The 13929-nt window shown below is 36.0% G+C and overlaps 1 protein-coding gene across 1 annotated transcript; it reads left to right on the top strand.

The window, feature by feature from the left end:
* The first annotated feature begins 880 nt into the window (after positions 1-880).
* Positions 881-5157, top strand: LOC143435748 (olfactory receptor 6C74-like). The gene is made up of 2 exons (XM_076919204.1): positions 881-1223; positions 3802-5157. The coding sequence occupies exons 1-2, from the start codon at positions 1185-1187 to the stop codon at positions 4825-4827; spliced, it is 1065 nt and encodes a 354-aa protein (XP_076775319.1). The 5' UTR covers positions 881-1184; the 3' UTR covers positions 4828-5157.
* The last annotated feature ends 8772 nt before the right edge of the window (positions 5158-13929 follow it).

Genomic DNA, 13929 nt, shown 5'->3' with positions numbered 1-13929 from the left:
ACTGCTTCAAAGCCCATGAATAAAGTATATACTACATTAAAAAGTGAATATTATTTTCTTGTTATATAAAATTAAATTTTAGAAATTTTCAAAATTGCAATTAATCCTCAGAAAGAAAATGTCTTACTGTGCTAAAGTGTTTCCCAATCAATTGATGGCATCACTATCTGTGAAAAGCTCTTTGGTATCATCTGTAACAAATTTAATCTTCCATCAATTTGAACTCATTTTAATGAGTTTATTAATAAAGAATAAAAAATGTCTTTTTTGATTTTCTGCAACTTGCTCTTACATATAACTTCAGGGTAAATCTTCCCTGTAATTTAGATTACATGTCTACAAAATTTCAGATTGTTTTCTTGAAAGATTTTCTTTATCTATTCACATTCTGTAAGTTACTGAAAATTTGTGTAAGCCATGTTTTCTAGCCCTGTTATTACTATATAGATATTAGTGTTCTTAATTTGTTTGGAAACTAAAAGAATAAAATAAGGTAGACTCCCACAAAAGGTACATTTTTGTCAAGTTATAGTAGTATTGTCATATGCAGATTTAATAATTATTCCCTCTTCAGATATTTTAAAATAGATAATTAGAGAGCCCATACAGGCTCAGAAGTTTTGAAAATCTAAATTATTTTTTGGAAACTTGAAATTTTACTATAGGTCTTGGATTCCAGGTGTCATCAGCATAACAAGATTTCCTAAAGATTTTAGAACTCTTTATTAGCTTTGTTATTTTGCTTTTAGAGTTAATGATGAAAATGGTCAATTAGTGTACTTTCCACAAAAATCCCCAAGGTCTTATATACAAGGTCTTAATAAAAACATGATTCATTATTAAACATGACAACCTCCAGTGATATGGAGGCATGCTTATTGAAGATGGAGTGAGGTAGTGACTACAGTTCTTCAGTTACAACAAAATAGGAACACACTATTGTTTGGGAAGACAATAATTATTTAATTTGTAGGAAAAACAAAACAATGAATTTAAAGATGTCACATCATGTATTGTGATTAATTACAGGAAAATATGATTATTTTAAACTGAACTCTTTTTTAATCTGAACAAGTTCTCCATTGAAACTGATGAAGCAAGTCAAAAACTACGGGCTAGGAAAAAAATATCCATTTTGGAAGAATTTTTCATGCTACACTTTTAGACACAAATAAAGTTCCATAATGTTTCTGCAAACAAAACCTCTGTGGAACTCAAGGAGAGTAAGTATTTTCAGTATTTTCATGTTGTGTACTAGGTTGTGTACTAGGTTGTATTAGGAGCATTTCTGTCTTAAACATAGATTATACCAACTAAATCTAGCATTGGAGAAATCTGATAGCATCCATGTTACTTGTGGCTAAGCTTTGCACATATGCATTTGAAAGCTGGCTATGCTTGTTTATCAGAAAAGCTTTACACATAGTAACTTTCAGTGCCTTTTATTCAAACTTTATTGTATGAGGACAAAATTGGAAAGCAGCATTGTAACAATAACAAAAATTCATGGTCAGCAAAGACCACCAACAATTTGTTAAATATAGTCATAATAAAAATATTAAGCCCCTGCAGGGACAGGGTGACCCAAATGAAAAGGCATGCTAAGACGTGCCCAGACAAGCCCAAGTGAGTAATGGGCCATCTGGTGTTTACTTTTCTCTCCCACTTTCTGAGAAGTCCAAGGTTTCATGGTCAAAAGTATCTAGTCATCCTGCCAGCTCACACGTAGCCAGTTCTACAAGTTGCTGATGTTTGAAATATCCAATCATATGTAAGCGCGCCAAATTTTCCCAATCTCCACAACCCCTACCCATAAATATCCCAAGTTTCCTGGGTTCTGGGTCGGAACCTCTATCTCCTGCGTGAGATATGTTCCGGCCTGAGGGCCCTCGTCATTAAACCTCCTCTGCAATTGCATCAAGAAGGTCTCTCGTGTATCCTTGGAGCGTGCAGGTCCGGACTTGGGTGAGGGTCCCCTTGCGGGGGGGGGGGAAGGGTTTTTCATTTGGTATACAAAGTATTTATATTTAAGAATTAGAAAATATAATAGTTAACCTTGGAGTAGTATTGAATGTAAATTATTTCTTACACCAAGAAAGCTACATATGTTGAAATAGAAAATAATTAAGAAGAAATGTTTTAAATTCAATGTAAAATGTTTACTTGCTGATTTAAATAAGTTTAAATATAAGACTTGTAAGGCTATTTCCTGCCAAACTAGTTTTATTTGGTAATGACAAAGAACTCCAAAATTAACAAATACCACTAACAAATAATCATTTTAAATGATTTATTTCAAATTTCATTTTCATTGATTTAGTCCCTTAAAATATGCAATCATTCTCGATGTGGTAGTGCCTGCCTTAGATTCCAGCACTCAGGAGGCAGAGTCAACTCTGTCAGTTTGAAATCACCCTGGACTATGTCAGTATCTCTAACTCACTCCTGAACTAAAATGTGAGGTAATGACGATCAAATACATGCCAAGTTTATCTAAGACCACATCCATGTGGACTTCAGAAATACTGAATGACGCTGATCTTCAATTTTACTGACAAGTACACAAAATAACACATTTCTCTCACTTTCCATTTCTCAAATACTTTTATAATTAGACTTTTAATTTTTTTATGATATTAATATTTTACTTGTTCTATTTATAAGGGATAAAATAATATTAATCTTATATTATATCTAATTAGCTAAAATTAAAGATATTATATCTTTAAAAAAATAAAAAGACAACCTTGGATCACATATTGAGTTCCTAACCAGCCTAGGAAACATAGTGAAACCCTATTTCAAGAAGAATTCAGACCCCTCCCTCAAGGCTCAAGGAGCTATGCAGAAGATGATGTGGAAAGATTGCAGAGCCAAAAGGGATGGATGTTTCCAAGAAAACAATGTCTTCTAGACACAGCAGAATAGATGCACAGACTCAGAGACTGTGGCAGCAAGAACAATACTTGCTTTGGTTCAGGTGAGGTGAAAACAATGCTCTAAGAGAGGAGTGAACATGGGGTTCCATTCCTAACCAAGAAGCTCTTTGCAATTGATATGCCATCGCTGAAAGGAAAGGAAAACCAGGGCTGGAGAGATGGCTCAGCCGTTAAAGGCTAGGCTCACAACCAAAAATATAAGAGGAAAGGAAAACCAGTTTTCTATAATGGAGTCTTACTGGACATATTGACCACACTCCAGGGCAGTCCCCATGCTAACACACAGCAAACTTTGTGGCTTTTCTGATAGCTTTTTGTTTCAATTTTGTTTTGTTTTGGTATTTTTTTGCCTTGTTTGTTTTTGTTTTTATTTTTGCGTTTCTGTGGAGGCGTTTTTTGAGTGGGGAGAAGGGGAAGGGAAAGGGAGGGTGGAATAGGGAAAGGGAGAGCTCATAAAGTTGGGTGTGTAAGAAAGTGGAGAGGATCAGAAAGAGTTGTAGGAGTAGAACATATAGTCAAAATATATTAAAAATAATAATATACAGAAAATACTTAGTTTATGGAAACAAAGAAGGTTATTTAAAGAAAATATGTACTAACCTAAAGTATTTCTTGGGTATCTGTAGAAGTGGGAGTTTTATTTTCAAAAGTGTGGGTAGAAAATGAGAAACATGCAAATATTTATCACAAAAAATGATAAAAAAAATATTCTAAGTATAAAAAAAAATCTGAAAATAATTGGAAATGAGTATCTGGGACATGGGTTTAGATAATGCTATTATGGTTGTAGTTCTTCTGACCCATGAGTAAATGTGGAAACTTAGAAAGAAACAAAAGCTTCTGCATTTTCATTGCATTGCAGGATTCTTCATATCACCTTCAAGTCTTTACAAAAAGAACCTGTCAATCATTAATTTTTGCAAGGCTGCAAAAATCTAGAAGTCATATAGACATGAGAAATCACACATTGGTGACAACCTTTATTCTTCTGGGATTGACAGAAGACCCAAAGTGGCAAATTGTAATCTTCCTTTTTCTACTTATAACATATGTGCTTAGCATTACTGGAAATCTTACCATTATCCTCCTCACCCTGCTGGATTCCCACCTCAAAACTCCCATGTATTTCTTCCTTCAGAAGTTTTCCTTCTTAGAAATCTCTCTGACATCTACCTGCATCCCTAGGTTCCTGGTCAGCATAGTAACCATGGATAAAACTATTTCAGTGGAAGCTTGCTTCACACAGTTATTTGCTGCCTTTATCTTTGGAATAGCACAGTTTTTCTTGCTGGCTGTCATGTCCTATGACCGCTATGTGGCCATTTGTAAACCCCTTCATTATACAACCATCATGAACAACAGAGTCTGTACATTGCTGTTTGGCAGCTGCTGTTTAATTGCTTTGCTTGCCATCTGCCCTGGAGTCATTGTGAGTCTGGGTTTGGAATTCTGTGATACTATTATTGAGCACTTTTTTTGTGATTACTCCCCCATCTTGAAGCTTTCCTGTAATGACACAACGTTCATGCAACTGGTCAATTTCATTTTTGCCATCATTATTCTCCTGATTACCTTGGCACTAGTGATGTTCTCTTATGGGAAAATCATAAGTACAATTCTGAGGTTCCCCTCCGCCCAGCAGAAGAAAAAGGCCTTCTCCACTTGTTCCTCGCACATGGTTGTTGTCTCCATCTCTTACAGCAGCTGCATTTTTATGTACATCAAAATTTCTGCTGAGGAGAGAATATCTTTAAATAAGGGGATTGCCATACTCACTCTTGCACTTGCACCTGTACTAAACCCTTTTATATACACCCTAAGAAATAAGCAAGTCAAAGAAGCCCTAAAGGACATCATTAAAAAATGTACCTCAGCTACTTCAAAGTAATAAGTTTGGATTGACTGGTGTACTAGTAAGATGAATGAAAGTTATAGGCTATAACAGCTACTGTTTTGACATATGTATACTTAACTTTCGTATTATAGTAGTTCCTAAAGTTTCTCTTACTTAACTTTAAATCTTCTTCAAAGTGTTTATATTTTTAGTGATGGTATCTGTATTCATGTTTTCTCCTATGTGTTGCTGGAATCACTTCTTTTTTAAATTTAATGCTATGAAATGTATGCATATCAAAATATCCCACTACGAATTCCCCATGGAAACATCATATATCTATGATTTTCTAGCAAATATATGCTTAATATATTATTTGTGAAATTTTAGTAATAATTGGTTTTAGTCTATAAACCTCTAGGAATGCTTTTTTTTGCTATATTTTACTCAAATATATTGAATTTCTGGAAATGAACTCTTTTTTCATCCTCCTTTTATTCTTATTCTTTATTTCTGGTTTTTTTTTTAGTATTAACTGATAGTAGTTTTCTATATATATTCATTCTTTCACCTTTATAGGTCATCTACAACATTTTCAATTTTTCTTTTTTTATTATTGTCTCAGGAAAATATTTAAAAGTCTATATTTAGAAAGAATAATATTATATATATTCACCATTAGTACATATTCTTGTGACATATTCCACACTTTTAATTTTGAAGACTTTGACTTTCTGAAATAAAGAAACCAATGAAACATGAAAACATCAACATGCCCCATGTTCATTATCAGATCTGTCTTGTCTATATGTCTGTTCACTCTTATCAGACACCAGTCAATCCTCACCACTATTCATCATAACATGCACTTATACATTATTTTTTTAGACTGACTATTGCAGACACGTGGTAAAAACCGAAGTATATGTTTAACATCCCAGAATCTACATGAGAAGATAACTGGACAGACATTTTTCTTAAAAACAAAACACATATTCTCCAAACTTGAATACTATATGTTTATATCAGTTCTTTTATTCCAGTCTGGTATACTTTTTGTTACACATAATAATTTACTTTGGATTTTCAAAGACAGAAGAAATAATCTAAAATTTATACTGTCATGGGAAGCCCACCAGAGATAACCATGCAAACATAGTTTGTATCCAATTGAAAATCCTTCTTCCGTCTGCAAGGACTACATTCAGGTATTTGGGTCCTAAATGTAGTACCAATTATCTAGAGTATGGGGATCTTTGAAGGCAGAACCCACACCCTGGCATCTTGCTCTGCAGCTGGATCAGGTGACATTAGCAAGCAATTTGACAGAAGTTAGATGGTTAGAAGGGATGTGTCCTAAACAAGAATCTAAGATAATCAGTTAGCTGCAAGAGGTTTACACTAACAAGCAGTTAAACAGAAACTAAGGTAAGTTAGCTAGGGCATCTTGACCTTGGGTTCTTAGAATAGATTTGGGTAATTTTCTATAGGATTCTCCATCAAGGAGAACAAATTCTAGTTTAATCTGAATGGCATTAGGAAGAATACAAGATGGAAGAACCTCTATTAAAAAATAAAAACAGAAAAAAACAAAACCAAAGAAAATATGGCATTTAAATTACCAGTCTGGAGATATGACACAAGAGAACCTCTTGCCCTGTCACAATGCTCTGTGCTCTTTAACTAAAAGTCTCTAATATAGTAGTCTCCTTATAGACAAGTCTATTTTGCAAAGTATGAGATACAGTTCTTGGACAGCCTTTTACTAACAGGAAGAATCTAAATGTGTATGCATACATTAGATTACACAAATTTTATTTACATACAATATTCTCACAGGTGGAAATAATTTAAAAGAGGTTTTGAAGGATATTAACTATCCAATATTTTGAAGGATATTAACTATTCAATATTGAAGCTGTTTCAATATTATTCTCTTGTTTCACGGGTTGGTTCCTAATTACCATTTTTAACCCCAAGAACAATTTTATTAAAATTTAAAAGTTTTTACCTCCAGGGCAGAAAAACTAAAACTTTAACATCTACCCAGAGGGGAATGGATGAAAATAAAAAGGAAGAAACAAAAACCACCATCCAAACAAAAAATAAAAATAAAAACAGAAAAAAAATATGGCGTTTGAATTACCAGTCTGGAGATCTGACACATAATACAACATAGCCGCAGAGTTGGAGAGAGAGTTTTAGAGAAAAAGCAAGGAAGCCCAGAGTATTAGAGAAAACATTCTTACATTATGGCCAGAGTCAAAAAGAGATAGGAGAGAGAGAGAGAGAGAGAGAGAGAGAGAGAGAGAGAGGAGAAAGTGAGAGAGAGACAGAGAGACAGAGAAACACATTGAAAGAGACAGAGATAGAGAGAGAAAGCTTATAAACTTTAGAGTCAGTTTTCAGAAAGGTGTGCTTGTCCTGCCAAACTTCATAGCCTCTTTGCTTGCAGGGACTGAGCTAGGTGTTGAAATTCTGAAGAGAAAAATAATAAAAATAAAGTATCTCATTAGAGAAGTAATTATTCCATTTATCTTTTAAGAGTGACTTAAATTGAGCCCAACTTTCTAGAATTGGTCCTTTCTTCCTGTGTAGGAAGCCGCGGTTAGCGGTGATACATTCGCCATTCCAAGATGGCACGGGCATCCTGTCCTCCCACTAGTAAACAACTGACTGCGCAGGTGCAAAAGGCAAAAAGCACGCCAAAGTCACTGCCCAACCCAGGGCGTATTATGGGTAATGAGTGAACAGCCAATCAGAAGTGAACACGTGACTCTAGGGTGTATTTAAGCAGTGGCTTTTCCGGTCTTTCCATCTTTCCGCTTCTGCTTATACAAGAAGTAAAGCCTCGTTGTAGTAACCACCCGAACATTGCCTCACATGTCCTTTTTCGCAGGCGAAGGGGACACAGAGGGGCTCAGAACATTCCTGAAGGGTGGTCCATTGCTAGATGACTTCCTCAGCTAGAACACTAGGTCTCCCCCACTGACAGAAATTCTGTTCTCTCTCTCTCTCTCTCTCTCTCTCTCTCTCTCTCTGTCTCTCTCTCTGTCTCTCTCTCTCTCTTGTTGTTGTTTTTCAAGACAGGGTTTCTCTATATAGCCCTGGCTGTCCTGGAACTCACTCTGTAGACCAGGCTGGCCTCGAACTCAGAAATCTGCCTGCCTCTGCCTCCCAAGTGCTGGGATTAAAGGTGTGCACCACCACCGCCAGGCAGATATTCTGTTCTTATGGCAAGAAATTTTCTCTTAATAGATTCACTTTTATTGCTACTCTAACATCTTCCCATATTAAACCGTAACCCTAAAATTATTTAGGAGATAGATCAGGGATCAGAATTCCCAAACACTTCTGGCATCTCTGGTTTCTGGGAAGAAGAAGGCTACCAAGAGTCCAAAGTATATTTGTGGGTATATTTGTGATTATTTTTCTTTGCAATCTTTACCCTAAACTCCTGAGCCAATGTTTAGCTCCTGTTCTTGTCACCAGAACCACCTCACCTCAAAGCGGTTAACACTAACTGCCATTATGGAATTGGGGTCAGTGATTAATCTAACCTCTTCTATTTCAATGTGGGGGTATCTAAGTTAAAAGTATTTCTCCAGTAGCCCCAACTAAAAGAACCCCCAAAAGTGCATCAGTGGTTCTATTCATATCAGAAATGTAGAGAGGAAAGGAAAGTCTTTGACTAGTGGCCCAAAAGTTACATGAAGGAGAAATAAAGACAAGAGTTATTAACATTATTAATCCAAGGTGGAGAACCAGAAAAGGCCAAAATGGGATATTTTTAATTTTTTGTTAGTTATTTTATTTATTTACATTTCAAATGTTGTCTCCTCCTTCCTGGTTTTCCCTCCACAACTCTCCATCCCATCCCCCATCACCTTTGCCTCTATAGGAAGAACAACAGTATCAACTCACTGGACCACCCAGAGCTCCCAGGGAGTAAACCAGAGGATATTTTGTATATATTCCAGCAAACATCCTCTAGATGTTTTCTTGATGGCCTTTTTTTTGGGGGGCGGGGGAGTATTGTGCTGTATAATCTAAGCTGGTCTTGAATTCCCTATTTGATCTCAAGGACTTCTCAAAGTTATAGTTATCTTCTTGCCTCATGTTTCTCCATGCAAAACTGATTCCTATTTTTGCAAGATCTGATCTATAGAGTCACAAATATGCTAATAGATAAAGACACAATGAACCATAGATCAATTCTTCTGGTGAAGATAAAGTAAAACACACTTAATAAAATTCTGAAAAAAATGCATTTAGTACAACAATTAAAAGATCAAATGTATTTAGTATTTGTTTTGTTCTACAGAGTAAAGGGGGGTTTTAGATACATAAAATAACACATGAATTAAATCAAAGACAAAAATCACTTGGTTGTCTCAGTAAATGAAGAAGAACCCCTTTGACAAAATTTTAAATCCCTTATGATAACAGTTCTGAAAAATATCTAAGAAGAGAAGGTTACAAAAATGCAAATGACAGACCCACAGTGAACATTACACTAAATAGACTAATGCTGAGAATACTCCTCTGATACTAGGAACAAGACACTTGTATTTATCATCCTCATTCTTGTTCATCATTGTGAGTGAATTATTATAGCACTAAGTCAAGAGAAACTGAATGGGTACAAATAGAAAAAGCATCAAGATTACCCCTAATTACACATGATTGTATTCTATACTTAGAAAACTCTAATTACTCCATCAGAATATTTTTAGATGATGATCAAATCTAGGAAAATAGAAGATGTCAATCTACAAAAATATGCAGTTTTTCAGATAGAACAATATGATCAATACAAATCATGTAAACAATTGCATTTTTAATCATTTTTTTAAACAAACTACCTACAAAAATTACTAAGAACATAAGACACATAATAAAAATAAACACTGAAGAAAAGTAGTATAAAATACTGAAACAAAACAATCCCATGTTCACTAACTTGAACAAATTATACTGAGATAGTGGCCATATTTTCTGAAGCAATCCACAGATTCTTTACAATCACAATCAAAACAACCCTGAAATTCTTCATATCAGCAGAAAAATAATACCAAAATTCATATAAAATCACCACAGATTCAACATACCAAATAAATCCTGACAAAATAAAGAACAATGTTGAGATTTCTCAATAGAGAATTTATATTTCTACTTCAAACTCATTGTGACAAAAATTAATAAATCGTATTGACATAGAAACCAGCAAATGACTAATAGAATATATATATGTACATTATACATATACATTATATATAAATACATATATATATATATATATATATATATATATATATACATACACATAGCTACAGCTATAAGACTCTTAACAAAAGTGTCATAAACAAATGGGACTGAACCACCAACCAAAGGGTACACATGGAAGGACCCATGGCTCCGGTGTGGATGTGGCAAAGGATGGCCTTGTTGAACATCAGTGGAAGGAGCGGCCCTTGGTGCTGTGGAGATTCAATGTAGGGGAATGCCAGGGAGGGAAGGGGAAAGTGGCTGGGTAGTTGGGGGAGCACCCTCATAGAGGCAGGGGGAGGGGGATGGCATAGGAGATTTCCAGAGAGGAGACATGGGGAGAGGATAATATTTGAAAAGTAAATAAATAAAATATCCAATAAAAGAAAAAACTTTAAAAAAAAATAACAAATGGTAAATAAGAGACAGACTAACAAGGGATAGTGTTCAATCTAAGTGTAACAGATAAAAAGTAGATTCACGCCAGGCAGTGGTGGTGCATGCCTTTAATCCCAGCACTCAGGAGGTAGTGGCAGGTGGATTTCTGAGTTCGAGGACAGCCAGGTCTAAAGAGTGACAGTGTGAGTTCCAGGGCAGCCAGGACTATACAGAGAAACCCTGTTTCGAAAAACAAAACAAAACAAAACAAAACAAAAACAACAACAACAAAAAAAAAACAACAACAACAAAAAAAGAACTAGATTCATTTTTTCATTTTTTTTTTACCTCTTATAAATTAGATTCAAGATCATTTTGCAGTGTCTTTTTGTTATCCTTCATGACAGTTCTTATCATTGTTTCAAAAATAAGTGACAGTCTCAACAACCTGACAGTAGTTTTTTCCAATATGAAATCTAGCCATCCAGGCTTTGGCTTCTACCTTGATCTATTTTTAATATCTGTATGTATCACAGCTAAAGCATGGTATATTTTGAACAATACAGTCTCATTGTTTATCTATGGTGGGAAATTGAGAGAATGGCAATAGTCAGTTTTGTTTGGGGGCAGAGAGCACATAGGAGGGTCTCTCACCAACTCCTAGAGGGCTTTCACACTTTGACACTGATATTGCTCTTTAGTAACACATGATTCAGGGATCAGTATTATCTATGCCAGCAGTATGCTCTAATTCAAATACTACCTTATACAGTACTTGATTTCTATGTGGATTTTCAAATGTCCTGAGTTTAGATCAACATCTCCTACTGTTTTTTCTCCTCTATACTTCTTTCCTTCCTTCCTTCCTTTCTTCCTTCCTTCCTCTCTGTCTCTGTCTTTCAGTGTCCAGTCTCAGTCTCACTCTCTCTCTCTCTTTCTCTCTCTCTTCCCATCCCCCAGGCTGTCTCTTAAATTTTTTATTTATTTGCATTACAAATGTTGCCCTTCTTCCCATTCCCCCTTTCCCAGGTTCTTTACCCCATCCCCCCTTCTCTGCCTCTGAGAGGGTGCTCCCTTACCTTCCCACCCACCACCACCTCAACCCCAAAAGCATCTTCCTTCCTTGGGGCATGAAGCTTCAACATGATAGGGAACATTCTCTCCCACTGAGGCCAGACAAGGCAGTCTTCTGCTACTTATGTTCCAGGAGCCTCAGATCAGCCTTTGTATGCTCTTTGGTTGGTGGCTTAGTCTCTGGGAGCTCTGAGGGGTACTGGCTAGTTGTTACTGTTGTTCTTCCTATGGGGTCACAATCCCCTTCAGCTCTCCCATCCTTCCCCTAACTTTTTCATAGGGGTCCTCGACCTCAGTCCAATAGTTGGTTTTGAGTATCTGCATCTGTCTCAGCTGCTGATAGAGCCTCTTAAAGGACAGCCAGGCTAGGCTCCTGTCTGCAAGCACAATATGGTATCAGTAATAGTGTTACAGTTTAGTCTCCGGGCATGGCATGTATTCCAAGTTGGGCCACTCACCAGATGGCCTTGCCTTCAGTCTCTACTCCATTTTTGTCCCTTCATTCCTTTAGACAGGACCAATTCTGGGTCAAAAATTTTGAAGATGTGTGGGTGACCCCATGCCTCAATTGGAAGCCGTGTTTGTCTACTGCAGGTGGTCTCTTCAGGTTCCATCTCCCCACTTGTTGGGCAGTTTGACTTAGGTCACCTCCTATTGAGTCCTGAGAACCTCTCATATTCCAGTTCTGAGATTTTTGAGATGTATCCTCTGACCCTACTCCCCACAGCTGCATATTTCCATTAATTTTCCTGGCTCTCTGGGCTTTTCTCCTGTCTCCATCCATACCTGATTCTGCGCCTCTTTTCCCATCCCCCTTCCCTCTCCAACCCAGGTTCCTCCCTCCCTCTGCCTCTTGTGATTATTTTGTTACCCCAACCCTAAGTAGGATTGAAGCAGCCTCACTTGGGCCTTCCTTCTTGTTAAGCTTCACATCATCTATGAATTGTATCAGGGGTATTCTGCAGCTTTTGGCTAATATCGACTTATCAGTGAGTACATACCATGCATATCCTCTTGGGTCTGAATTGCCTTACTCAGGATGATATTTTTGCCTAATTCCATCCATTTGCCTGCAAAATTCATGATGTCCTCCAACCTTCCATATCTTGCCCTCTTTCCCCACCCCCTTGTTTCTTTTCTGACTCTCTAAAATGTATAGACATTAACTTCAACCTGAACAGAAAAATTTAAACTTTTGAAGGTAGAATCCACATATGAGAGAAAAAAGTGACATTTGACTTTTCTGAGGCTGCCTTATCTCACTTAAGTAGTTCTTTTTTGCCTCTTCATTCATCCATCTCTGCAAATTTCGTAATTCTGGGTTTTTTCTTTTTCTTTTTACTCCTGAATAAAATTTCATTGTGTATATCTTTCACAATTCCATTATCCATTCTGCAGTTGACAAACAACTAGGATGATGCCAATTCCTTTCTATTATGCATTGAGCAATAATGAATATTGATTACAAGGGTCTCTGTGGTAGTAGCCCTTTGGGTATATAAGGAGTGTGGTAGATAAGTCACACTATAGTTGACAAAGACTGTAACATTCTGTGGACTTCTTTTTCATTCATATAGCAATTTCTACCATTGTATACATGGTTTTAATTTTTTAAGATTCGATCTGTGATCTTTTTGCCTTGTTTCCTAAGTAATGCTTTCAGAAGATCCTTAACTATGCCAGTATTTTGCAATGTTTTTCCTACTTTTTCCTCCTGCTGTTTCAGATGTTCCATGTGTTAATGTGTTCTTCTTTTCTTTTTTCCCTTGGTCAAGTATATACTTGTTATATCAATGTGAAACAAAATCTTATGTTTAAAAATAATGAATTCTGGTAAAGATGCAAGGTGAAAAAAAACCCCTGATATATTGCTGGTAAGAATGTAAATTAGTACACTCATTATGTAAATAAGCATTATAAAAAATATAGATGTAATATTTACCAGATAAATCACTCCAAAGTATGGGTGTCACTCACTGTACAAGATATGAGTGAATAGCCACTTTTTTTGTTTCTTTTTTTTTTGTTTTTTTTTGTTTTGTTTTGTTTTGTTTTGTTTTTTTTTTTTTTCAGCACTTTTTACAATATCTATGCCATGGAGTCACCCTAAAAGACTCTGAACGGGGATATATTTTGAGAAATTGTAGTGGATAAACATAAGTAATATTCAGGCCCTTAAAGAACAAAATCAGGTTAATTTCAGAAAAGTAGATAGAAATGGAGTTCATCATATAAAACAGTAAGTCATATTCCAAAGAAAATAAGTCACATGAAAAGAAATGAATATTGTGGGAGAGTAGGGAGGAGTCACATAGTTATTGTGAAGATATGTATAACCTAAGCATGATCTTCAACTACATATATGTCTGTTTCTCTATGTGGTATTGTTCATGCAAATGTAGAACCTATAGAGGCCAGGAGAAGTGCCAATCCTGA

Source organism: Arvicanthis niloticus, chromosome 22, assembly GCF_011762505.2.
Source record: "Arvicanthis niloticus isolate mArvNil1 chromosome 22, mArvNil1.pat.X, whole genome shotgun sequence".
In the NCBI taxonomy this organism is placed as follows: domain Eukaryota; kingdom Metazoa; phylum Chordata; class Mammalia; order Rodentia; family Muridae; genus Arvicanthis; species Arvicanthis niloticus.
This window is presented reverse-complemented; position numbering and strand designations above follow the sequence as displayed.